This window comes from Mugil cephalus, chromosome 20, assembly GCF_022458985.1.
Source record: "Mugil cephalus isolate CIBA_MC_2020 chromosome 20, CIBA_Mcephalus_1.1, whole genome shotgun sequence".
Taxonomy (NCBI): Eukaryota; Metazoa; Chordata; class Actinopteri; order Mugiliformes; family Mugilidae; genus Mugil; species Mugil cephalus.
Genome location: NC_061789.1, coordinates 3087237 through 3114809, shown reverse-complemented (window position 1 = coordinate 3114809; position 27573 = coordinate 3087237). Strand labels below are relative to the sequence as shown.

General features: G+C 39.4%; 2 protein-coding genes across 3 annotated transcripts; one reads left to right on the top strand and one right to left on the bottom strand.

The window, feature by feature from the left end:
- Nucleotides 1-359: 359 nt before the first annotated feature.
- wipi2 (WD repeat domain, phosphoinositide interacting 2) lies at nucleotides 360-9490 on the bottom strand. Of its 2 annotated transcripts, none has more exons than XM_047572631.1 (12): nucleotides 9243-9490; nucleotides 8175-8257; nucleotides 6729-6898; nucleotides 6541-6637; nucleotides 5598-5695; nucleotides 4814-4906; nucleotides 4459-4529; nucleotides 4247-4354; nucleotides 3678-3842; nucleotides 2378-2485; nucleotides 2184-2281; nucleotides 360-1720 (listed from the first exon to the last, which is right to left on the bottom strand). In XM_047572631.1, exons 1-12 carry the CDS (start codon nucleotides 9314-9316, stop codon nucleotides 1608-1610), a joined length of 1278 nt encoding a protein of 425 aa, XP_047428587.1. In that variant the 5' UTR covers nucleotides 9317-9490; the 3' UTR covers nucleotides 360-1607. The 2 variants fall into 2 exon arrangements, with proteins under 2 accessions (XP_047428587.1, XP_047428586.1); XM_047572630.1 differs by having other exon boundaries at nucleotides 4241-4354; nucleotides 9243-9487.
- Nucleotides 9491-15171: 5681 nt separating this feature from the next.
- LOC124998323 (cell death-inducing p53-target protein 1 homolog) lies at nucleotides 15172-23709 on the top strand. Its single transcript, XM_047572618.1, has 5 exons — nucleotides 15172-15383; nucleotides 20092-20296; nucleotides 21080-21112; nucleotides 23009-23153; nucleotides 23239-23709. Exons 2-5 carry the CDS (start codon nucleotides 20116-20118, stop codon nucleotides 23342-23344), a joined length of 465 nt encoding a protein of 154 aa, XP_047428574.1. The 5' UTR covers nucleotides 15172-15383; nucleotides 20092-20115; the 3' UTR covers nucleotides 23345-23709.
- The last annotated feature ends 3864 nt before the right edge of the window (nucleotides 23710-27573 follow it).

The window sequence follows — 27573 nt, the reverse complement described above, 5'->3', positions numbered from 1 at the left end:
GAATCAATCAAAATCATGCAAAATATTAACTTTAAACTACTTTCTTAATCAAGAGCTCACAACTCTTGAATCTTAGGCCACAAACCTAACGATCAATCTTGTGTCAGTTTAATTTACCGATTAATGAACCATCCAGTGGATGAAAAAGTGAAATTATATGTAGCAAGACATATAAACGATGAGATGTTTGAGTTGACACTGGTTACTGCGACTACTGTGAGTCAGTAAAACCCAACATTAAGATGTTAAAATTAATAAATATATCCTTTATTTTAGCAGGTTACACGTGGGTTTACACATAAGAGAACGTTTCCACAATCAGCTGTGATAAGATGCAACAAGAACAAGAGACGCCTATCTCATACATCAACATGGAACTTTTTATTTTTTTTTCATTTTAGTTTCAGACGAATGCTTCACATTTTGTACAAAATCATTAGAAAATGCCTGACGCTCCCAAAACCCCCGTGGCTAATCCTTCGTTTGGTGGCTTCAGGCACCGAAAGGATTAAAGAGCTGAGGTGGGGAGGGGAGAGGAGGGGGATGAAGAGGGGATGGGGGGGAATCATCGTCCACCTGCAGCGTCCCGGGCCGGTCGACGGACGATCCCCCGGCTCGCTCCGAACTAACACCCCAAGACAGGAAGTGTCTTTAAAGTCGTAACCCCTGATGGTGCAGTGGTTTAGAAATGTACAGATGTATGGACACAGTACCACGTCAACAACACCATGCATGTTCTCACTTATTGGTTATAGATTTAGAAAAAAAAAAAAAAAAAGAAATCTGATTTTAAAATCAACCAACGACCGCAGGCCTGAGGAGGAGGAGGAGGAGGAGGAGGAGGAAGAGGAGGAGAAGGAGGAGGAGGGCGGGAAAGGTCCACCGAGCCTCTGTCTGGGCGAGATAAACCGAGATTATTACCAGATGTTTTGCTAATGTACATGACACACACACACACACACACACATGCGCACACACACGCACACACACACACACACAAAATCCCGCTCGAGCCAAAAAAGCTTCCAGATCGTTTTTAAAGATGTCGGCCAAAAAGAGACAGCACACACACCTCCGTTAAGATCCGACAACTGAAAACAGGTTTTTATTGAGCCGAAAGAAGTCGCCCTCTCAAACAGAAGAAGACACCATGAGGCACTTACACAATTACTTTCATTTTTACACAGTGCTTCGCGTCTCTTGTGTGTGTGTCTTACAAAAAAAAAGAGACACAGCTACATGTTTTATTATTATTATTATTATTAATATTTTTTCTTTTTTTTGAAATCACACTCACAGATGCTCTCGTCTTTCGGAGCATGTGTTTAGTTTGTTGTTGGGTTTTGTTTTTGGCGGTTGGCACATGTACATGCAAAGCTTCAGTTCGACTGAAAGCGAGAGGAGGGAGGGAGGGAGGGTGAAGCAGGGGGTGTGTGTGTGGGGGGGGGAGATAAAGAGAAATGTATGTGAACAGACAAACTGACGGAGAGAGGCTCTCGATCGCCGCGGGCGACCACGCACGTCTTGGATCCCGCCCCGTCGCCGCCCCTCCCTCCCCTCGTGTCACATGGTTGTAGCAGCACCAGAGGAGCTCTCTGATTGGTCGGTCAGTCGGTCTCCAGGATGAGCGGCGGCTGCTCGTTCTCCTCCTCCAGGCGCAGGTCGCTGAGGTCGTCCTCGAGCCCCGCCCCTCCGACCGCGCCCTGCTCTTCACAGTAACCTAGGAAACCAGCCATAACGGACGTTCAGTCTACGACACGACGATAAAAAAGATTCAGAAGGAGTTCCCTGATGTGAATGGAAATGTTTTGGTGCTTTTAAAAAATGTGTCCGGGTCAACGCAGACGCAGAACGTGTCTGGAAAATATAAGGAATGAGAAGTCGCTAACAATTCAAAACTACTTCTTCTTCTTCTGTTTTAATGGCAGCTGGTTAGTGTGAAAGCTGCTAAAGAAGAAGAAGAAGAAGAAGAAGAAGTAGTAGAAAGTAATGAGTTGAATGTGAATGTCTGGTGAGGTGGTAGTAGGAGATAAAAAATAAAACCACTAAACAGAATCCGTGAGTTCACTCGCTGAACATTTAAAAGAAAAGTTTCCTGGAGACTAATCTTCCAGAGAGTTTATGGCAGCGTTGGAGGACCAGAACATTTCTGGAGTAGTTAAAGATATAAGAGAGTGACTTACCTTTAGTGACAGCAGCACTGTAGGTTTGTGCCACAAGGGGGCGATCATGTGACCCCTGCTCCAGGATCTCGTTGGAGGGTTCAGCGCTGCCGTCTAACCTGCAATCAGACGCAGAAAGACGTCTCAGTTTCACCCTTAGAAGATGCATCCTGAGCTTTCTGTATCATCTTTGTTTTTTTATTTTTTTTGTTTACCTGTGCTGCTTCATGAGTGTGCACTCCCCCCCCTCCTGTGGATCCAGGTTATACAGGTACAGGTAACCATCGGCCGCCGCAACCAGCAACCTGGGAATCTTCTGAATCCTGATTTAAAATGATCAAAATTAACACGGGGTTAATGATAGTAAACATGAGCAGAAGTGGGAAGAAGAGGCAGTCAGTGTGTTTACATGCAGAGCTTAATCGAGTTATGCTCAAAATTTAACTTTCTCGCTACAGTCCTTGTCCCAGTTTACATGCAGGACAAGAAAATCGAATAACTGTTCTCCTCCTCTACACTAGGGGGCGATATGTGTCTTTTCAGCGGGATAATACCACGTTAATATGGCCCGATTTCCGGGTTGACCTATTACGTGATATAATAAATTAGAGTCGTTCAAGCAGCAGAGCGGCATTTCAAACAACAACCAGACGGATAATACTTCATTTTTTAATCTGGTACGTAATGTTCGCGCTACTTCTGGTGCAGGTAAGATTTGCGCTATCCCTCAGACGGCTCCGTTTCTCTTCTTCTTCTGTGATCGGCTTCATGGACGTTTTTGTTCCGGTGTCACACGCCAGCGAAGCGGTTGTGGAGCATGCGCACACGCATTATCCCATGAAAACTCAGATTCAGTCGCATCATCTGTGTGTCTCAATCGGACAATGAGAACTACGATTTTAATCAGAGTAATGTGTTTACATGCACTTAAATTCTCCTGTTCGAGTCCGATTAAGGCAATAATTCGTTTTATGTTGAGTGTTGAGACTTTTAACCCGTTAACATTCCTGTGGGTGGTTTTTGAACCAATCACAGCTCTGTGCACGAGTTGTGTTTGAGTAACCAACACATTTTTTCAAAGCAAATAACACGCAACACAACAGCTAAAGTTAGCTAGCTATCGTGAACTCGCTAGTTAGCATGCTAACATTATAATATTAAAGCATAACATAATATTTGCCAATAGTAACCCTAACTTAGATGTACAGTTTTGCATATACGAGCATCTTGCTAGCGCGACATTAGCTACCTAGCCATCACTACGGTTTTAGCCCATTCTAGCGTTACGCTCTTGAAGTACCTAGTGTCTGACTTACATAGACACAGCGGTTCACCATTTAGCTGTTTAGCTAGGTTGCTAGGATGTATAATTGGACCATGACTGTTTGGGGGCGGGGTCAATTAACATCCATCCAGGTTTTAATTCCTGTGTTCACACGTCTCATTAAAACGAGACCTGATCTCGGTGTCATATAAAGAACAGACGTTCGTGTCCCCGGTTTTGTTTTTACTCACACAGCTAAGGCGCAGATGTTCTTGTGTCCACAGAAAGGAAGGCGAACGGTGGCGAAGGCTCGACCCTGGGTGAACATCTCCGTGACCTGGGAGGGCAGGTAGGTGGTGGACGCCATCAGGACCTTCCCCAGGTATCCTCCCCATGTGGTGGGCTCCTCCGCCGGCCTGAACACACACAAACACACAAACACATCTATGAACCACTCCATGTGTTAGTTTGAATTAAAAACGTTTCCAGTCTATTTGCGCAGACAGAATTTAGAAATGTGTCCAAATAAAAGCGTCTCCAATAACAAATGAAGCGTAGATTTATATTTACTCTGGTTTGAACGGAGCTCAGGAATTAAATTTAAATAATAACGTTCAGTTTGTTCCTTAAAGATAAAAATCTGAGAGGAGGAAGAAGAAGAAGAGATGGAAGAAAAGGAAGGAAAAGAGAAGAAGAAGTAAATAAATCAGTGTCAAACTAAAAGTGAACCCAGTGAATGGTTCTACAGTTCAGATCTTAGAGTAAATAATGAAACGGTTCCATCCCGGAGGAGAAAAGAGGAGAAGGTACGTACACATACTTCTCCTTCTGAGTCTCTAACTTAAAGATGTGGACCGTCTCCGTGTTGCTGGAGGCCGACAGGTAAAGTCCTTCCATGCTGAACGCCAGCGAGCAGATACTCACACACCTGAAAAACAAACGGGAAACAACACGGAGGCCGTGAAGGAGGAGGTGGAGACGGGACGACAGCGTCCAACCAGACAACGTTAACCCCCCAAACCTCTACCCCACCTCTTCACTCCTCGTCGAAACTCAAACAGCTTCTGTCCCTCTGGGATGGAGAAGACACGGATCACTGTCCCCTGAGGAGAAGAGAAACACTGAGCTTCACTGGAAGGAGACGATTAACGTTAATGAGACGAACAGGAGGATTTATTTCAATTTCCTCAAAACGAGGAAGAAGGAAGAATGAGTAGGAAGAAGAAGACGATGAAAGAGAGGAGGACGGCAAAGAAGAAGAGGAGGAGGAAGAAGACAAAGGAGAGGATGAGGAATGAGAAGTGGACGAAGAAAAAATGGAAGGAGGAGAGGATGAAGAAGAAGAAGAGGAGTTGGAAAAAAGGAGCCGAGTATCAGCAGCTCGTACCTTCTCTGAGGCTGTGGCCAGTTTGGTTCCACTAGCATCGAAAGCTAACGCCGCTAACGGGCTGTCGTGGGCTGGAATCATGTTTGCTGCTCTCTGCGGAAACAACGACATATATAAAAGATTTACTGCACGTTAACAACCCTGACAATGAAGAAGTGTCCGTCGCTGCAGCTGGTCTCCAGCGGACGGGAAGGGCTCTGGTTGCCACGGTAACAGGCATGAAGAGCATCACAATATTACTGGAGCATGAACTAGTGTTTGCTCCTTAATTAGATGGACATCAGAAGAGTGGGAGAAGGAGAGGAGGAGGAGGAAGACGGAGAAGAGGAGTCAACAGTTGGTAAATAGTGGACGTTCAGAGGCTCTGGTTGCCTGGGTAACAAGCATGAAGAATATAAAAATATTACTGATGCATGGGCGGAGTTGAACTCTTCTTCTTCTGTTTGAAGAGAAAATACCAAAAAAAACATTTAAACTAAATCAGGATTCACCTGAAAGTAATTAGAGTTTTATTTCGTCTCCACGATTCGATATCAATGTTTGAAAATGTAGATTCCTAAAGTCTTTCCTTGTCTACCTGGATCCAGCCCGACATATCTTTCTGTCTTCTCCTCTTCTTTTAAACGCAACATTTTTATGACCTGCTTGTTTCACTGGGAAACCTGACGAGAGCGTTACCTAGGCAACCAGAGCCTGGAACACGGTTGGACCGTCAGATCTGAAGGGACGGTGGACGAGATAATAACTTTGACGTGTAGACGTATCTGGGTCCGTGTTCACCTACCAGGTTGACGGTGTCGAACACCTGGACCTCTCCTATCGTGGCGCTGCCCGGATACGCCAGGTAACAGTTATCATTACTGATGGACAGAGCACACAGTCCTGGGGAGACACAAACACAAACCGGTTAACAAAGACACCATAAACTGTATATAAATATGGACAATGTGTCCCCATATCCTTGCATTGGTCAAACTCTGATGGGTGTGGTCCGAGGGCGGAGCCACGATACCGATGCCCCACCCACACTTCCCCCAAACTCACTCGCATTTTCGTTTAATTAATTAATTAATACTACACTCAGTCCTACCTCCATCAGATCCAAGGAAATGCTGGATTATGCACAATTCTCACGCTTTACGGAGGGGTTGCCATGGCAACTGGTAGTCGCATTTATGCAACATCCTGTTTCCAAAACGTCAAATAACAAACTTATATAAAAAAATGACTAAAATGACAGAAACCATCATTGAAAAATAATTATTTGACGTGTATTTTAGTTTGGCCTAAGTCCCGCCCACTAACGTGGAGGGGGTGGAGCTTATGAGCTACACTGCAGCCTCCAGACACCAGAGGGAGCTCTACTTTGTTTGGCTTCACTTTAGAGGAACAGTTCTGCTGTTCATCTTTATGTACAGTCTGTAATCTACATGGAAGCTAAACTAAATATAAATTCACTATAAAAGTTTATTAATGATAAAAACTGAGTCTCAAATCTGCTGGAAATAGAACAGAAGAAGAAGAAGAAGTAAGAGGAGGAGGAGTTGGTTTTATTCTGATTATTATTAGGGGAGTAATATAAATGCAGCCAGTGTCAGAATGAAACTGATAAATGAAAATGAAACCTAAGAGAAATAATATCACATCCATAGTTTCAGTATGAGTCTGTTTTTTTTGTTGTTGTTGTTGTTGGGTTCATGGTAAAATACAGTTTTTTCCAGACTCACCTGACGGGTTGGGTGGAGTTTCTCTGATCGTGTGCAACACTTTCATGTCTCGTATGTTGTGAATGTAAAGCGACTCCTCCAGACAAACTATCAGCCTCTGCGGCAGAAACGACAACAAGTCAAGCGACGCCGCGACAGTTCAACACAAACAAGCCTGTGCAGCGCCCGGGGCGTTCGGGGACTCGTACCTGTCTGTTCAGCTTCACAGCCAGGATGGTGTTTGAGTAGGAGTAGTTGCAGATCTCGGTTCCCTTCTTGAAATGACAGACTTTGAGTTTCCTGGGGGCCTTCAGGCTCACGATGGCCACCAGGCTGCTGGAGAACAGACGCTCCACGATGCACACATCCTCCGTGTCGGCTGCACAGAAACAAATACAAAAAACATTTCCTCAAAGCAAATCTGGATAAGAACAGAACAGACTTTAATGATCCACAAGGGAAATTGCTTGGTAACAGTAGCTTAGTTGCACATTAAAGAAACACTCATCGGAACCATCTTAAGACTCAAATAATGATAAATTATGAGGAATATCCAGTAAAATCTAATAGAAAATCATGTCTTATGAGCAGATGCTCATAAAAACAATAAACAAAGATGGGATCAGCTTCTACAATGTGGCAGAAAGTAGAAGAGGAAAACACAGATGTGAAACCAATACTGGAAAAGAGATTAACACATATTTCTGTCGACGAATGGCTGCATATGTGGACGACACAATAATTTAAAGCATCATCCTGTATTTGGGGAGAAAACCACGGAGCAGTAAATGTGGATCATTTACTTATCTTTTAACTGGGAGGCTGATGTTTGGTTATTGGGTTATTGTAAAACTCTTATCAGGAGTCTGGTAGCGCTACCTGCTTGGTCGTAGGCATTTAATTGAGTGCGTCCTTCCATGTTATTTCACTTTCAGTATATTTCACTTTCAGTATCTTTTAGAACAGAAGTGATAGCAGACGCTTCATAGCTCGCTTCTCTAATGCCAGACATTTCGTCGTGTGGTTACTATAACACAGAAACACTGTAACAAACTGGAAACAAACTTTTAGTTTTGTAATAACATCGGTACATAATTGGATAAAAATGGTTAATTACAAATAATCACATGATTTCAATAACTAATTTTCCAGATTCTGCACCACACAGATAAAAATATTACTATTACATTACTGCAACTGCACTTCACAGACTCTGCTTAGTTTCCAAGGGCGTTACAGACACTTTGATCACTTCCTAAATCTAAACAGAAACCAGCTCTAAACTGTGCTATTAAATCCTAATTATTCATGCTGTATATCCAGACTGTTCACAATTTCATGAATTGTTTTATTATGCAATGACCTGGGCTGTGAATAATTATTTACTAGCATTTTCTGATCATTTATCAGATCAAATGATTACATGAAACAGTTTGGGATGCAGTTCGGGTGCAAACTGAGTTTTTAAAACACGCACACACTACAGCTCATAAAATAATCATCCCACATTAAATAATAAGGAGGAAGCTTGGGCGTGTGTGGATGTGGGGAAAAATGCTGACATCCTCTGATGGTACAACGACTGCATCCCATCTAGAACAAAACGCCTTAAACTCAGAGCGTTTGAAGAAGATGCACAGAGAAGTAACACTTACTACATTCATATATCTGCTCCAGTTTGTCCACAGAGGACAGGGAGAAAAACTTGTATCCTGATTTAGTGCCAACAGCTAAGGACCTAAAAAAAGAAAAGAAAAAAAAACAGACACATTAATCAGCGCAGCACGGCGGAGGATTGCATCAGTGAGAAACAAGATCAGACTGGTAGTGTGACTATTGTTGTGCTGCCTGACTCTCTGTCATTACTAATATCCGCAGCTGGGGACAGTGGTCACAGGTCTGCAGACTCAAGTTTTGCAATAACAGGAGGCCCCGGCATTTAACGGAATATCCCTGGGTGGGTGCAAATGTCCTTCCTGAGCCATATAACACACACTGACAGTGACCCAGTTTGACTCTTTTACCTTAATATCCAAATATAGCACCAGTGTTTAGCTATAAAGCGTTTAAACAGGGTTTCTGCAGGTTTTTTCCGACCATTATGGGTCAAGTTTAAGACCTACATAAAGTACATAAAATAATCAAAATCAGAGACCCAGAATTACTTTAATAATAACAGAATTTATCAGGACATCCCTAGGGTAGACTCCACTACTGAGGAGCAGAAACATAATAGGCCAGAACTAGAAGGTGTCACACTGCAAATGAAGTGGTAATAAGTGGACGTGAGGATTCAAGACTAAATGTAAGTTATGACCTATAATGCAAAATATACTCGTATCTAAGACTTGTAAGGCCTTAAATTGGGATAATCAAATTTTAGACTTTTTAAGTCTTTTAAATCCTGTTAAACAGCTAAAAAAAACAGCTACTTCCACATGAAATCTGAACATAATGTTCATAACAATCTCCCCCTGAGTCACATTAGACGCTACATGACACCTAACCTACATGTATTGTGGCTAAAGTTAGCCCCGGACCACATAGCACCATGCTAGTTACATTTATAAACGTATCCAGACGGCCAGATAATCGCTAATTGGCCTTTAGATATTTTATTTAAAATGTGGCATGTAAAAAAATCGGTAGCTAAGCTGGCTAACGTCGGCTATCTTGACAGCTTAGGCCGCTGGATCCCCAAGACTCCCCCGGCCCGGCCTTACGTGTTGTCCTGGTTAAAGTTGGCGAAGAGGAGCTGGCTCCCGCCGGCATCCCCGCTTTGACTGGCCAAGTTCATGAGCTCGGCCCCGTCGACATATAAAGTTCCGGTGGAAATAGCAGCAATGAGACCGGGATTAGTGGACTGATACGGGCCAGAAAGCGCTGGGCTTCACGGGGCCATCTCTCAGCTACTGTAGTGATTGTTGTTGTTTTTGCTGTGAGGGGGTCCGTTGCTCAATCTCACTGCGCATGCTCATCATCACTGCGCATGCTCAACTCACTGCGCACCTCGCTGCGCATCTCACCGCGCATGCTCTCCTCGCACAGCGTGCAGCAGTCTTTAAAGGGCCAGGACGATTTTCCTTTCCTGACTGTTCTGATTAAAATTATGAAATACACTGGTCATAAAAAAATAAATAAATAAACACGCACTGTAATATTTCACCTGACCGCCTTTAGCTTTGATTACAGCAGCGTTCGTCGTCGTATTGTTTTGATTAGCTTCTGTAATGTCACAAGATTTATTTCCATCAAGTGTTGCATTAGGTTGGTTCTGCATGTTCTCCCTGTGTCTGTGGGGGTTCTCTCTGGGTTCTACAGATTCCTCCTACAATCCAGACACATGCTCATTAGGTTAATTGTTGATTCTCAATTGGCAAATGTGAATGTTTGTCTGTCTCTCTGTGTGACAGTCAACCAGTCACACTCACTCCTGCAGGTATTTATATTTATACATATTTATTTATATACAAAACATAAACCTCAGGTATTTCTCTTACTCGTTTCTGCTCAATATTTGTCAATATTTATGATGTTGATGATGTCCATTGTGTTTACGTCTCATCATATCTCATCTATTTTTATTTTGTATCCTCTGATCTCATGTTGTTCAGTATTAATTTACAATACAAATAAAACATTGACTCAGGCTATGATTTGTAGTACTATTAAAGTATTGTGTTGCACTGACACATGTTCTTATTATTCGTATTATTCATTCAAAATTAGTTGAATTACCACCTTTCTGACACTGTTTCAACATAAACTGAACCACTGTAGTGAACCTGATGACCTGGCAAAGACGTTTATAAATGATAATACCTGTCAGTCCCACCTCCCCTTCACTAGAGTGTAAAATAATTAAATGTCAACACACTAAAGCTAATATTAAAGACAGCTTACTCTCCACTGTCTTAACCTTCTGATGCTTCCTCATCTTTAGAAAACACAGTCTAAAATTACACACAAAGTTCCCGATCTCACAAAACTGTGTACTTTGTGTTATTTGAGAGTTAAACCAGTGCAACAATCCCTCCACATGTTGCAGGTATTTGTCTCCCAATACTTCCACCAGAGGTCTCCAAATAACCACCAACCAAACCATAAGGCAGTAATCTTGTTTTTATTATTATTATTATTTCTTTTTCTTTTTTTTTTAAAGAGAACATTCTTTTTGGAAAGTAAATAAATAATGTGAATTCTGTGGGGATTCTGTTTTTTCTTCTTTAAATTCAACTGTAAATCACCCATTTTAATATTTTAAAGCAGGTAAGCCTGTTTTATTTTGTCTCCATAATCATGACTTTCTGAAGAGCAGTTTTGAAGTTCAGTGTTAGAGACACATCGTCATCGTCGCCATCTATGGAGACCAAAAACAGTTTGATCATAACAGGCAGAGCCATATATAACAGAGAGTCTGTCCAACCAGGAAATGGAGCGTCTGACCTGTCCCTCTATGCTGATTGGTTCTGAGCTGGTCACGTGTTTCATGTGCGCCATGTTGGATACAGCTAATCAATATTCATCCATAGATAAGTGGGTATAACAGAGAATTAAGTTGGATTAAAAGGTAAAATATGACAAAAGGAAACAGAAAATGATGGGAGCAGAAAGTTAAAAGGAAAAACTGGTTAGCAACTGCATTCTTGTCAATTTATCTTTTTACTTTTAGGTTCAATATAGGAAAAATAATGACATACTATTATTGATGTGAACCTTGATTTGAAAAACACTCCACTCCGCTTTACAAATTAATTAAGTGTGAAGTTAACCCAGCCTTATGCTAGCCTTATGCTAGCTAGTTATCTAGACTAAAGGCTTAGAAAAATAGCAGCTAGCGTCATATATACTGTGAAACCTATGTGTGAATGTAATTCACATCATTTAATTGACACGTAATTTTGCCTCGGTTATTATGACGGGATAATGCTAATGATAATGCTAATGATAATACTGAATAACGGCAACGCTAGTTTAATTGTCATTATTTCTGGATATTTATAATTTTTCTGAGGTATTTCAAGCTTTTATCAGTGATGGAGACTGAGGAGAAGGTAAACACAGCTCCATGACTGATGAGGTGATTGGGCTACAAAGCATTTTACAGACTCATTTAAGATATTTAAAGTAAGTAGACGCTGGGATATTTAAGCGAGGGCCTTTTACATATTGAAAGACGTTGGCAATAACATTTATAGGCCTGTAAATGGTGAAAATAAGACATTTATTTCAACATAGCACATCCACCCCATAGGGTTACACTGTAGAACCTTCACTCTGATGTAGCAAACATGGCGCCCATGATTTGAGTTGGCCAGACTCTTTCTAATATACGGCTCTGATACCAGTTTGTTTTTTACATGGAGATTTATGGAGATTAACTCGCTTCTAGTTTGCCTATGAAAATGTGAAATTCCGAACAGCATCATCCTTTAATTTTGTTTTTATTTAACCATTATGGTTATAAGTTATCTGATAATTAGTTTGCTAACTGTAAGCGTCTAGTGGATATTTGAGGGACTGCATTTTGTGGCTCTTTGTTGGTTTAACTCTTCGGCCAGTGCATATCAATAAATGTCTAATGTATTTGCATTGACGTCACTTGCTGCGTCTAGGATTCAGGTGTGTTCAGAACAGGTTAAGGTCAATGACAGGGTGCAGCTGCTCTGTGAACCACATCCAAGGTTACTGATCACATAAAGCTCATTCAAGTCCATGATAACTTAAACCTTTTCTCTTTTTTATTGTTTACATAAAACATGGACGTACCTTGTACAAACAGTCCTTTGCTTACACTGGCCTCTTGTGGACACATATGTTCAAATCTGATTCCAAATTTTAAAAAAATAGCAGCTGTTAATGGACATAATGCATTCCTGGTCTGACCAGTAATGTTCTCGTGACAGTCGTGGGACCTCTCGTCGTCAGTGTCAGCTGTCAGCAGCAGATTCACCGTGTTTAGAGGAGTCATGTGTTTAGAGGAGAATTGTTTACACTCAGTTCTCCAGTACAGGAACTGAAAAATATTTGACGTTGCAAAAGGGATTTCCTCAAAATAATGTCCAATGACACTTATTTGAGGTATAATGACCCCGATAATATGGGAAGTTATGTACATAAAATGTGTGGTGATCTGGTGGTAACATCAGCTGTAAGTCATAGGAACACTGATGTTAGCTAAATGTTTAAAAGTCACAGAGGCTAACAGCTAGCAGGCTAACGACTGGGTAACTTAACAGCGCACTGGTGAAACAAAAGCTTAATGTAAGGATGAAGCTGTTGTAATAATAATAATAATAATAACAATATATTTCTATATTATAGACTTATATCAGAAAACACAACCCAACTAAAATACAATGTATTAATTGTACAGCAATTGTATTTATAACCTTATACCTGGAATTGTTTTTAGTCTCAAGCCGTGATGTGATTGCTGACATTTTCAAAATTGGTGGAATTGGATGGGAGGTTTCTATACTGTAATAAAGTCATCCTTATCCCACATCTGAATAATTCCTATGGAGGGTATGGATTGACGTCACTGCTGCCTGGGGCCACGCCCCCTGAGAGGCAAAAACACAGTGAAATGTAAATACGGGAAAAATGTGGATTATCAGATCAAATTAAGGACAAATGAACTCAACAATGATCCATACAAACTAGTATGGATTTGGAAAAGTGGATTAGCCTCAGTTTCAGTTAGTTTTAGTTCATTTCAGTTTTGATAAATGTAGCTAAACAAAAGATGCTAACAGCTTTACTGAGAAGTAACGTTAGCTATTCAATAATATAGCGTTAAACAGCTCTTCACCTATTTTTAATTAATTTTACAATTTAGATGCTATTAAAGCCTTCGATTCAAACTAATGCTGCAAATGTCCATGTTCAACTGTCACTTTTTGCCAGTGCTCAGTGGCCGTAAACATGGAGACTTCAGCTTCCTGTCATGCCATGTGCATAACCAGCTGTTAGCTTGCTAGCTGTTAGCCTCAATGTCTTCTAGAAGCCAACAGGAGAAGCTTAAAAAAACAACAACTTTCCTTTCACTACAAACATGGTAACACAGAGGCAGAAACTTGTTCCCGGAACAAGCTGAGACATTTAGTTTACATAGTTCAGTTCAGTGTGGAATTTACAGTCTTATACACTCACAAACACACTGTTTCAACACAGGAGAACCAGCTGGATTCCATTATCGAACTAAAACCTTAAGGACAGTGGAAACAATTTACAGGACAAAAACGTCCACATTTAAGCCATAGATGGTTTAAAAGAAGAATAAAGGAAGTACTCTGTGTAAATTTGAAAAAAAAAAACCCTCTGGAAAAAGAGGATGTGGAGTCTGAATTTCTGACCTCAAAAACATTCAGCCTCTGGACGTTAAGAGGTCACTGGACATGAAGGACTCCTCCCATTACAGTTGTGTATGTGGTCATCAACAGACTCTAGTCATGTTAGTTTCTGATGTACAGCACCAGCATATGTTTCTATTTAAACCCCAACTCCTCATCAGTCCTTCACAGCTGAAGATATGACTTCAGCTGTAGACTTCTTCACATGCTTCTTTACATCTTCACAAGTCTTTTATGGTTTGATACGATGGCTCACTTACCAGACAAAGCTGTGAATTTTGTCGTTACAATCTTACATAATATGAGTGTTCGGAAAGCTGACATAAAAATTTCCACTTTTACGCAACTTCTTACTCAAGAACATCTCAGCAGAATTTCAGATCGTTCATATAAAACATTATATCGTCTATAAAACATCATGCACTCTATAAAACATCAGGCACTCTTGCAGGTTACAGTTATAAAAACAGTTTCTAGTTAAACTGCTTGGATGAAATGCCTTTGAGAAACTTCAAAACTATACTCCATAAGTAAAGAATAAACAAAGTATTTGTGTATAAATACTATATAAGTCATTTAAGTAAAGAATAAAGTAAGTATTTATATATAAATATTATGTACAAGTAATGTAAGTAAAGTATAAAGTAAGTATTTATGTGTAAATACTATATACAAGTAATATAAGTATAGTATAAAGACATTATTTAAGTATAAAGAGAGTATTCAAGTACAAATACTATATCTAGGTACTACAAGTAAAGTATAAAGAAAGTATTCAAGTATAAACACCCTATAATAAGTAGTATACAATAGTAAGTAAACATAGTATAAAGCAAACGTGGTGAAAACATTTCTACACGTTCACTCCAAAGTTGGATCAGAGATGGAACGAAATGTAAACAAAGCCAGGACTGGTTGAGCAGTCTGTGTTTCATGCTCACACGTTTTACATTAACGGTAAGCCCCTCAAACACACCCACACACTCAACGGAAACCAGACCACTATTGAGCTGACGGGAAAAGAAAAACACCAGAAATGATGGTGGTGCTAAAAAGAGTCACCGCCCTGTTGCTCTCCAGTTTAACTCTGAGGAAGTGTTTAATGGTGAAGCTTATTCTTACCAAATAAACTCTGCGTTATAAGTTTTGTACTCATACTGCGTGTATACATGTACTGATCATCATGTAAACAACTACTTTTATTTATCTTCTGCCTCTTGGCCCACAGTCACATGATAAAACTGGGAGGAGAGAAGGAAGGGAGTGGGGTTGCGTAACAGCAGATAATGAGCTTCAGTCACTCAAGTGCTGCTGGAGGGAATACAGGCTTCTCCTTCTTTTTTTTTTTTGTAGCTGTATAACTTTTACAACCCTTTACAATCACCGTGTTTAACAGTGTGCTTCTTTATCTCGGCCGTCACTGTGGTTTCTCGTCACTCAGGACCAGGCAGCTCCACGGAAAAGAAAGAAAACTCTCTTGTCTGGTTGTGGATGGAAAGTCACAGACAGGTCAGTGGTGAATTATTTCACATTTTAAAAAGAAAAAAGACTATGTGACTAAAAGGCTTTTTTTGCTGTTCAGAGGTTTGTGTTGTTGTACGACCTGTAAAGCCAGTGTTTAGCAGGGAGTGGCGGCTAAATGAGACTGAGAACGAGATCTGCCAGTGCCTGAAGCCTGCTGCTGCTCTAAATTGATTTAGGATGGATTCATAGGAAGTAAAAAAAAAAGAAGAACCAGGGCAGACCTGATTCTTCTATATAGTATAGAGATAAAGGAAGAACCTGTCAGCCACGTCAGAGCAGACTTAGTCTACATTTACTTTAAGATAGTAGACTGTGATACACCTCGCCCACTGAGCAAATGACGAATACAGGAAATATTCCATTTTCTTGCCACTTCTAGATTTTAGCATTTCATATCGTACATATAAAAGACAACATTGTCTGTAAACCATGACACAGATATGTTGCAGATAATTGACTTTCTCTAATGCTTGACTGAAGATTACTTTTATACTGATCTCTCAAAACAGACAGTTAAAGTTTTAACCTCAATCTCCAAAATGAAAAATCTAGTTGTGGGTCTATTTTCACACAGTTTCTCACTTTTACTTGTGTAGACTTTCAGGTCGTACATATACCATATATACCACGAGGTTGTCCGTAAACCATGACACAGATAAAACCATGACTACCAGCAGCCGTAATAAGGTCAAGACCTGTAATAGCGTGCTTATAAATGACTTGACTAAAGACCATTTTTATATCTGCATCATTTATGATTTGATAAGGTGACCCACTGATCTGACAAAGCTTGAAACTGGGTCTCTAAATCTAGATATCAGACCGTCTGGCCCTGGAAATACTTCCATTTCATGCGACTTCTTCAAGATTTTAGTATTTCAGATCATGCGTATAAAACACGAGATCATCTGTAAAACATTACACACCATACAGCCCTAAAGACGTCAAACTTGTAATTGTGTACTTATAAAAGACTGCCTACAATGCTTGGTTGGATATCATTTTTATGTTGGACTCGTGTTTTCTGGATAGAGGCAGTTAAAGCATCTTTTATGGTTCGGTATTATAGCAGTGTGCGCCCTTTGAATTTTGAAATTAAATCTACCTCTTAAATCATAACCTTCTTCTCTCTCAGTGAATAATTTCTGTATGTTTCTTGGTATTAGATTGTTTGTGGCTTTGGAATACGATTGTTGTTGTCTGTAATTCTATGAAGTCTCTGAGTTTTAGCAGCTTTGATTATAGAAATAATGTGATGTTGGCACTCAAACTTAAAGTTCCATTCTTAGGCAACATTGTTTCCATTTCCAGGTTCCAGATGAAACTATGACTACCAACAGCCATAAAGTGATTTACTTATATTGGACTGTCCCATTGTTGACAAAGTTTTATTTTTACACCTTTGGACTCATGCTTTTTAGATTGTACAAATAAAATATTAGAAGGGTCGTCGGTAAAACATGGCTCACCGTTGCCGATAAAACTACTGCATCAATCGATAAAGCACAAACTTTAACCTACTTGACTCCAATTCTAATTACTAAAGGTTATTTTTTCCACATTTTTTTAGAATAGAATACTGGACTTCCATAAAACCGGCAAACATCTTTTATGGTGTAATATGATGACGTTAAATTTATCTAACGAAGCTTGAACCTCGATCTCCAAAACCCGTCCCCATAGATATAACCACGACTACCAAAAGTCGTAAATTGGTAACAAACTTATATTGGTACTTGTATTGGACTGTCCCATCCTTGACAAAAGTTTATTTTCACACTGTTGGACTCACTCTCTCACAAACGTCTTACTTTTAATTCATCTTATTGTACATATAAGACAACTGCAAACTGCCTACTGCTGTTGGCTAGGCTAGTTAGCTGCTCTTCTTGTTGGTTGCTAGCTGGTAGCTGACTGCTAGCCTGCTGGTTGATTTTTTTATCTCATCCTGTGTAATAATGAACACGTTATTTTTTCTTCTTGTAGTCATGAAAGCACGGATTAACTATTGGACTTCCACAAAACAAGCAATTAAAGCATCTTTACATGACCTTTATGATTTTATATGACAATATACTCATGTGACAAATCACGAGCCTTGATCTCTCGCACATCCGGCCTCTCTCGTCCCGGTGAATATGTGAATAGCATAAATCACGAAATGCAATACAAGCAAAACATTGGCTGCTTTGTGCGTGGTTGTGTGAAGTCGCAGAAGTCATGATTTGAGAGGAAACAGAACGAGTTTCTGTTCATTGTTTAGGGTCTCACACTTCCTTGTTGTGGTCTCCTTTCGGTACCCTCATTGTGTCGTATTTATACACAACAGGTGCTGCTCACGTTAACAGATTTCTTCCTATGCGATAGTAGGTGACTGTGACCAGAAAGCAAAGATTGGATAATTTTGTTACAGTTTCTCTTCTATACGCCCAAAAAATTAATCCGCACTGAGTTGTGAAGGAGGATATTTTCCTCTCCTTCAGCCCAGGATCTTTATACCGTTTGGAAAGGGTAGTTCACTTACACACAAATCACACGACCATTTCTCACGTTTTGGATATTTATTTGGTACACCGAGAATGATTTCAGCGCTGAGGCTTCGGTCAATTAACCTTAGGGGTAAAAAGAACCAAAAGCCCAACTTCAGGGACATACAGTGATATTATTCTACCTAGACACTCGCCCGTAAGACAGTGGGGAGGAGTCCTGGCTCTCATGTGTCAGTGAGTTTCTATGTGTAGCCGATTGGCTTCATCTGGTCTCCAGCATGTGAGATATTAGGGTGTAATGTGTCCTAATCTATGAGCAGCTGTAGCGAAGCGAAAGACAACGATTGATATGGTGAGATGGCGTAAGTAACATTCTTCTTGATTCTTCCCAAGGTTATACACAGGCTGAAGGCCTTATTAACCCCTTTAAAACCCAACAGAGTTCATGCAGTTTCTCTCCAAGTCTGTACTCACTTCTTTGGTGGAAAATCCAAAGAAGCGGGTTAATTTGCCTCAAATATTTATCCTGTGTTTTGTCATAATCAACGAACTAAAGGCAAAATTCCGAAGTTATTCAATGATCATGAAAAAATTATTGGTATCGGTATTGATACTAGTCCTGTATTTAGTTGGTATCAGATCGATACCAGAATTCCCAGTATCGCCCACCCCTAATATTTAACCATTTAAGACCCGAACATCCGTATGCGCAGGATTAAAAAAAAAATGCTAATAAATTTTGGTTTGTGAATTACCGTAACTCACAGATGGACAATATTCAAAGTGTGGCTCAACACTGGGAAGTTGAGCTTTCGGGGCGGGGGGGGGGGGCTGCTATTATGGTAATTATTACGCATCACTGCTGTCGGTTGTAGGTTGGGAAGCAACGCAAGACTGGGGATTCCCATTATTTCCCATTTGTTGGCAAAAACGAAGTTAGTTATACCCTGGATATTGCAAATGCAGAACTTCCCAGTGTTCAGCCACACTTTGAATTTTGTCAGTAGTCCAAACCACTGTGAGTTACATACAGCTTTAATGGATGTTCAGGCTTTAAGGGGTTAAGTTCTTCCTCCCATTTCACTTGAATATATTTAGTTGAACGTTTGTTGTTAGTATTCAGTCCCTAATGAGGATATTCTCATGTCACTTCCCCAGAAGAATCAGATTTTTTGTACTAGTACTTTATTTAAGAGTACCTGAAGAATTCATGAGTGTCTTATTTGCATCTTCCTCTGAGATTGTCAAACTCACAAGTTCCCCTTTATTTTCCACACACACAATAAGCTGTTACTCCTTTTTCTGATCATTGTGTAAATCTTTGATCTTACTTTTCTGTTTCATAGTTGTGCATGACTCTTGACTCATCTTGTGAATTTCCAGTACTTTAAACCACAGATCTAATGTATGCACTATAATTGCATCTATATTAATTTTTGACTTCCGTATATAACTTATTAACCACATTTTGAATTAGAATTCAGTTAACTTCTCTCTAAATTCCTGCCAACACCAACAGTAGTAAACCAGTAAACTAAATTTACTAGTATAGTCTAAATGAATTCCTTAAAATCAATTTTTAGGTATAATTTGCTGGAAAAGTTTGTGACCATTCGTCTGATTAAATCTCTCATTTTATTTTTGATGTATTTTTGTAGTTCTAGTTTGCATTGGATAAGGCAAACCATTAGCCCTCAGTTCATATAAACAGACACTCACTGTGTCGCTTCATGGTTATGGGTGTGAAAAGCCTTATCTGTGGCTTCCTGATTTATTTTTGCATGAGGTATTTTTTTGTGTCACTCTTAAGTTTTGTTTTCTGTCATTTTCTGTGGGTGACATGTGACACCTGTTAGTCATATGGGAGCGCCCTCTCAAATACGTTGCGCAAGTATGAAGGTTGAACACCAAACACGTTGAAAGAAGGGCGGCAGGTTTGGTGAGGATGCTCCGCCACTCAACCAAGTAGCTTCTTAAAGCACTTCAAATTAAAGTGCCCTTGTTTTAGCTTTTTATTTTTTTTAGATGAGCTCTGACAGATGTTAATGCAAATGCAAAAAAAGAAGAAAAAAAAAGCAAGGGCATGCAAAGATGAGGTGGAAGCTGCAAAACCAGTCCTTCCACAAAACTGTCTGTTCATTTCCACTAGAAAAGTTAAATAGTTGATTAACTTGAATGTAATGATTTTCATTTGTCCATTGCAGTAAAAAAAAAAAAAAAACTTGAAGATGGAAAAAGGATACCCAGCAAACGAAGCAGCTCCACCGTACCCCGGCCCGCCCATGCATTATGCAGGTGGACCCCCTCCTCCGATGGGACCTCCGCAGCCCTACAATCCTGGAGCACCTCCTCCTGGGATGTACCCTCCACCCGGCTTTAACCCCGGACCAGTTCCTGGGTACCAAGGAGGTCTGTTCTCACTGCTGAGCCACTTTTCTGCAGCGCACAACGAGGGGTTGAACCAGTTTATTGCTACGTGGTAAAAGCTGAGGCGACTAGTTGATGACGTCACAGATAAAAACACAGTGGAAAGTTATTGCCGGGTTTCCATTAGCCCGATAAATGCGGCCAAATCAGGACATCTTTAGGGGCTCTTCTTCAGGCGTCAACCTCCAGGTCTGAGAGATGAAGCCCATGCCGTGCAAAAAACTGCAGTTCATCGAGTGGCCACTCGAGGCTCCAAAAGTTAAATGTTAAAAAAGCCAACTTTACAGCATCATTAAACATGTTTACAGCCTGGTACAAAAACTATTTTGGTCTCAATAGTTTATTTAGTTTATTTCTTATTAAGGTTTAAAATTCTGCATAATTACGCTCCCGCTTTGAGTGACAGGAGGTAGCCTGAGCTAACAGGTAGCAGAGAGTTGGGCGACCACAGGCTCCGCCCACTCCAGGCTTCATTTTCACGGTTCAGAATCCAATGGGTGATGTCACGATAGGTTTGTCCGAAGTCTAAACAGGCTGTGGTCCTCACCTGTCATCCATGGCATCCATGTTGTTACTGTCACGCGATCTAGTCGACTTCCTCTTTCCAAAACATCACGGCACAACAGTAACTAGCTGGGTCAACCCCTCTTCTGCACAAAAATACAAATTCCTCAGGGAAATAGTAGTTGTTTTTTTTTATATATTCAAAGTTTGATGCAAAAAGCTCCTTCTCTGTGTGGATAACTTGTGTGCTTCCTTTTGCAGGCGTTCCTCCAGCCCAGGGTGCACCTATCACAGGTGAGGTTATAAGAAGTGATGCATGCATTGTCAAAACCATTGCTCAGAAAACATGTGTGCACACATGTGACCAGTTTTAAAAAAAAAGAGGAAAACTGAGGTCAGTGGGTTAGAAAAAAAACAAAAGCTTGGTCTCCCTGTTAACAGAACAGAAGAATAGGTCCATTTGTGGCTTGACAAGCAGCTATTGTCTAGTGTCTGTTCTGTGTAGAGTCACATTTCGGGCTTTGCTGCAACGTTTCTGTGAACGATGCGGCTCAGAGGGAAAGCAAAGGTCTCACATGAAGGATGTGTCATTCTCGCACTCTTTCACCAGTGACAGTTTGACACCACGTAGCAAACAGCCCGAGCTCTTGACTTTTTACGACGACTGCAGCTGCTAATGCGTTTGTGCCTCCTCTGTAATTCAAATCCCATGACAGAGACCATCGACAAGATAATGGAAACACAAAGCTCTCGTTACAAAAGCCCCCTCATCAGATTACAGCAGTTGCCTCATCGGCAGCCTGGGCCGCTGTCGGCGCAGACAACAGACAACATCTTATGGTCACATCTGGCAGAAATAGCCACAGTTTACAAACATCGATGGGAACAGATAAATGTTTGTGTCTGAAAACGAAGCTAGAACGAAGGGGAACAAGGGCGACTTCCAAGGAATGTTTGGTTCTAAGAGTCTAGGGGTTGGGCTCCTCCCTTTGTCTGTGGGCGGAGCCTAGATAGAACAATGACAGATATTTCTTTTTCGGTGATATATCACATTTGTTATGAAAAATAACAAATTATATCTGTGTCTGTCCACTTTCAGCCAAGTTACTCATTACGAACACATCTCCAGGAAGTTTGTTAAATCTAAACGGTTTGGTCTTCGTCCTCTTCCTCAGCTAATTAATATAAAGTCGTGTGTGGATTTATCACATGTCAACAGTGTTGCTACAATATATTTATAAATGACTTTAAATTTCACTTTACTCACTTGCGTATATATAATATTTAGAAGAATCTTTCTGTAGTGATTGGTTATAAGCGGCCATGTTGATTTTAGACCTGAAAACCTTTTAAACTGCAGGGTTCAGTTCCTTAAACGTGACAATAAAAAGAAAATAAAAGCAAAAAGAGCAGTTTCCTGGAATATTGACCTTTAAACATTTCGCTCCTCAACTACAGACATTAAAAAATGAACATAAACAACAGGATGTCTGGTTTAATTGATGTGTCTGGAGCTCTTACGTTGGTCTTGGGTGCTAAGCTAAGCTAAGCTAAGCCTCCTGTTGGGTTTGAAGGGGTTAAAGTTAAGGCCTTCAGCCCGTGTGTGACACTGTTAAAAACAGGAAGAATGTCACTTCCGCTACGTCACCAGATAAGTAGTGGTCCACCGCTTTGCTGCAGCTTCGCTCACAGATTAGGGCACATCACACTCTGATATTTCACTCGTTGGAAATCAGCTAAAGTCGGTATTTTAAGCTACACGTGGAAAATTGATGAATATTTGTCTGTGGGCGGAGTCTTGGTGGAACAATGTTTAGATGGGAGCTTCGTTTTTTTTCTACCCTTAAGGTGAATTGGCTGAAGTCTCAGCGCTGGATCGATGCTTATTCTCTGTGCACCTTAGATAAACCTTCCTGTAGGTGTAAAGATCCTGGGCCTTAACGAGAAGGAAAATTCCGACACTCCCCTGTCGTTAAAACCCAGTGACGCCCCCGGTTAATAACCCAGAATAATCTGAACATTATCTCCAGACTGTACCTCTGTGGACCAGGGGTCAGGATTTCAAGAGAAACTAACCACCACAACCAGCTCTTTAGCTCCGTGACGCCACCGATGATTAAACGCAGATAAATAACCGTGGCAGTAAGATGAGTGGATTTATAACACATTGTTCATTTTTGTCGTCCACAGTGACTCACATGGTCATAACGCCGACTCTAGGGGAGGTCCCTGGAAACACGGTGTGCCCCCACTGCCGTCAAAATGTGACCACGGTCACAGAGCACACGCCGGGCCTGTTGACGTGGGCTATCTGCGGAGGCCTCACCTTCTTCGGGTAAAAAACACATAAAAAATACAACTTTAAATGTGTATTTGTGTTGTGTTGTGGTGGAAACCAACGTTTTTGTCTCTGCCTGCAGATGTTTTCTGTGCTGCTGTATCCCGTTCTGCGTCGACGCCTGTAAAGACGTGGAGCATCGCTGTCCGAACTGCCACAATCTCGTCTACGTGTACAAGCGAATGTGAAAATGTCCCCGAAACATTTATCTCTATAGCCACAACTATATTCTTGTGATACCAAACACATATAAATATGTACATTTTACAATCCTCTTTAATATGAAAGCATGTAAAAAAAAAAAAATACACTGTGCATGACTTCACACCAACACGTTTTACTGAATACGGGACACGAAACAAGCAACGTAGATATTTCTTTTTTTCTGACGCTCGTGTCGTCCGTCGTTTTCTAACATGAACCACGTTTCCTCCATAGCTTCTTCACTCTGCTTCACTGTTTCTATTGTCTATTGATTTTTATTTTGTTTTTTTGTAATGAAATAATTTCTTTAATTAAAGTTAATAAAACGAGTCTTAAGCAACAGAAAATACTCTGTGACTCTGCAGTGTGAATGTATTTGATTGTTTTTGGAGGCATTTCTGGGTTAATATTAACCTCTGACTGAAATGAATATGACACAGCGTCAATATATTTGGTCACAGTGAGCTTTGTGTGATTATCGGTCGATCTGTGATTAGTCATTGTGTTTCTAACTAGAACTCAGGTAAAAGTAAAAAATAAAACACCATAAAATACTAAATAAAAGTCTAACTCTAGTAAAACAAAATAAAAAAACAAAATAAGAATAAAAGTAGTAAAATAAAATAAAACATAATACAATAAATGTCAAATATAAGTAAAAATGTAGCAAAATAAAATAAAACATAATAAAATAAATGTAAAATATAAGTAAAAATGTAGTAAAATACATACAAAAATAAAGTAAAATAAAATAAAAAACAATAATAATCTAAGTAAAAAAGTAGTAAAATAAAACACAAAATAAATGTACAGTATATATATATATATATATATTTATATATATATATATATATATTATATAGATGGGAAGGATTAATAAGGCGCAATAAAGTGCATCGACATTAAAAACATGGAGTTATCTGTTACACAAAGGTGAGATGTTGGAGTGAATGAGTTCAGCAAAGACTCTGCAGATATAAACTAAAAGTGGTAGTTTTCCATGAACGTTTTGTTTGAGTGAGAGCTCAGTGAGGTGTGACTCAAGAAAAAAACATGCAAATAGTAAACATGCAAAAAATAAAAAACCCACTCCCATCACAGCAGCAAACACAGGAAAATGTCCAGTGTTGCGTAGCTGAAGGTTTCCAGCGCAGACAGAGTCGCCACCTGTCTCGAAAAATATGGAATCGCCCTTTATTTGGTGATTAAATGTTGAGTACTGAGCAAAAAGCAAACTGTGAAATGTGTGTTTTCAGCGGTGCACGGTGTGGACGGTCTCACATACGACAACGTGCATCAGGAGAGTAACACAACAGACACGTACGGCAACAGCTCATGTTGATGTTTCCTGTGTGGTTGAGTTTTTACCAGGAGGTGTCAGTGTCTGTGTGAGAACAGCTACAGCTGCTGCAGGCGAACGTGGTTTGATTACCTGTTTCATTGAATTATTATTTATTTAATATACAATATAAACATTATGTGTGGGCATTTAATGAGCGAATCACACCAGTGGATTAACAGATAAATAAATAAATCAATATTATTAAGAGAAAAGGTTTATTTTTTAACATATACAGGCCACTCCTTCCTTGTAAGTAACCAGCGCACAGGTGAACCACACAGTCACACAACAGCTACAAGACAATTTACATTTATCTGGTTTATATTTTAAAAGCTGTCTATGACTAAAGCGTTTCAAGCTTTATGTGCGGCCTTTACTGCCCTCACAGGAAATAAAACAAACCACTGCTGCAGGCGAACCTACAAACACAGAAGCTGTTCAAAAAAAATATTTAATGGATATTTAATTTAATACTTTATTAAATCCAGCAGCAAACTACCACATCTACTACGATGAAGATGGAAATTCTCTTCTTAAACGCTCCGTGTTGGAACGAGTAAATACATTAAATTTCCGCCTCCACCCGTCGTCACTAGCACCAACCAACCCTTCCTTCAAAATAAAAGTCAGTGTGTGTTTAACCATTTAAATAGTGTCAGTGCATATTGATTTTTCTTGAAATAAATAATAATCTGTGAATGAAGTTTTTTTTTTTTATACTATTCAACAGAAGTTCAGGTGTTTATTCTGACATTAATTAGCGAGTGGACTATGATTCCTGAAGCAGTTTATTATTACGTGTTACATCATCAGTAACACTTCATAATAAACTGCACCCTATAACATATTAGTACCTTGGTTCATCATTTATAAGTCATGGCTCCTCACTGACCTCTTTTATTGGCTTAGACTTTAGGTGTTATTTGTTTGTTTATGTATTTAACCCATGAAATAAAACCACTTATTTTCCAATGATACTTCTGCTTTCTTTATTTCTTTAGGACTTGGTCCCTGACACATTAACAGACAGTTTATAAATTTAGCCCTTAATACTTTATTCTTATTTCATCATGTGGGAGTTTTATTAGATTGTAGATGTTATTATTTATTTTGTTTGTTTAATTTAAAGTGTACAGTAGCAATAAATATCACTCACACAGACTCACTAACACCTAAAAACAAATAATGTCTCACTAACAACCACTAAATGGTTTATAACAGCCTGAATTATCACACATTAGTGCAACAACAATGATAATAAAATAATAAAAATAAACAGATAAAAAAATCACAAAGTGCTTAACAATAAAATAAGAGCAAATAAATAATAAAATAAGTAGAATCAATAAAAGAATCAATAAAAAACATGAATTAAAACATTGAATTAAAATAAAAAAATAAATGAAATTAAAATTAAATTAAAATAATTTAAAAAAAGAGGTAAAACAGTTTTGTCTAAATAAAAGTGTGTCTTATAAACACATCACAGGAACCTATGGATTTCGTAGCTAATGGATAATAGTGGCTCTTTGGGACTGGAAGTAATTTATATGAATAATAAGCTGTATAAATATACAAAAATAGTTTATTGATGGTGTTCTTTGTCTAAATGAAGTTATGGACCTCTAGTTAATAACTACTTTGTACTTACTTTACTATTTAATTGATATTTGATTGATATTTAAACGATAAATTGATCATATATGGAAAAGTATGAAAATACACCCACGCTTTGGTTTGGTCTGTATTTTTAATTTCTACACTGTATTTGGGATTAGTAACATTATCTTACATTAACAGGAAGTAGTAGTTTTTGTCCTCATATGTGGACACTGGGATTATTTAATTATTTATATTATAATAAAGTCAAACCAATGTGTGACAAAATATAAAACTGTTTATTTTAATACCTGAACAAGGCTGAGTACAGACAGAACAATGAAGTCCCAACGTCCTCAAACGAGTATTTGCTAATTAGCCACATTACTCATAACTCGATGCTATTAATAAAATGTTAAATTAAACTAGAAACGTTAATAATGACGGTAGCTGCTATTTTTCTAAGCCTTTAGCTAGCGTAAGGCTAGCATAAGGCTAGCATAAGGCTAGGTTAACTTCAAACTTCATTCATTTGTAAAGTGGTGTTGGGTGTTTTTGAGATCCAGGTTCACATTATTGATGGTATCACTTTATTTTTCTATATAAAATCTTAACAAACGTTTCAAATGAAACACGTGACCAGCTCAGAACCAATTAGCATAGAGGGATAGTTGGCCAGACTCTCTCTGATATACAGCTCAAATAGAGACATTGACATTTACCTCATCACATAATAAGGGGAAATCAGCTGACATCCAGTTCTTCCTTTTAATCTTCTCCATAACTTTCTCTGTTTTTGTTCACTGGGGAAACGGTGGAGTTTCCTCCGTGTTTTCCTGATCCAGTTCTGGAGCCGTAGGCTGAGCACTGTGGCATATTTTAACTTTTAATCCAACTTTATTCTCTGTTATTCCCACTTCTCTATGGGTGAATATCGGTTAGACGGATCCAACATGGCGCCCATGAAACACGTGACCAGCTCAGAACCAATCAGCATCGAGGGACAGATCAGATGGTCCATTCTCTAGTTGGACAGACTCTCTGTTATATATGGCTCTGTCCACTGACGAGGTTATAACACGTGTTAGAGAAATGCTAATGAATTAAGAATAAATCATTTTTAGCTGAATTACTATCACTGTCTTTTTTATTTATTATTAATATTTATTATTTTTCTATTGTGTTCTTGTTCCTCGTTGTTGAGTACTGTTTTTTATTGTTTGTTTTAAAATCTTTGTTACTTCTTGTTTGTATTCACTCCATTGTGTTGTG

Coding starts and splice junctions, on each gene's coding strand:
- wipi2 (XM_047572630.1), bottom strand. CDS start 9,316: ATGAACTTGGCCAGTCAAAGCGGGGATGCCGGCGGGAGCCAGCTCCTC. Junction 6,638..6,728: donor CTGTGAAGCTGAACAGACAG/GTACGAGTCCCC, acceptor TTTCTGCCGCAG/AGGCTGATAGTTTGTCTGGA. Junction 4,907..5,597: donor TGTTCGACACCGTCAACCTG/GTAGGTGAACAC, acceptor TTGTTTCCGCAG/AGAGCAGCAAACATGATTCC.
- LOC124998323 (XM_047572618.1), top strand. CDS start 20,116: ATGGAAAAAGGATACCCAGCAAACGAAGCAGCTCCACCGTACCCCGGC. Junction 20,297..21,079: donor AGTTCCTGGGTACCAAGGAG/GTCTGTTCTCAC, acceptor TTCCTTTTGCAG/GCGTTCCTCCAGCCCAGGGT. Junction 23,154..23,238: donor GGAGGCCTCACCTTCTTCGG/GTAAAAAACACA, acceptor CTCTGCCTGCAG/ATGTTTTCTGTGCTGCTGTA.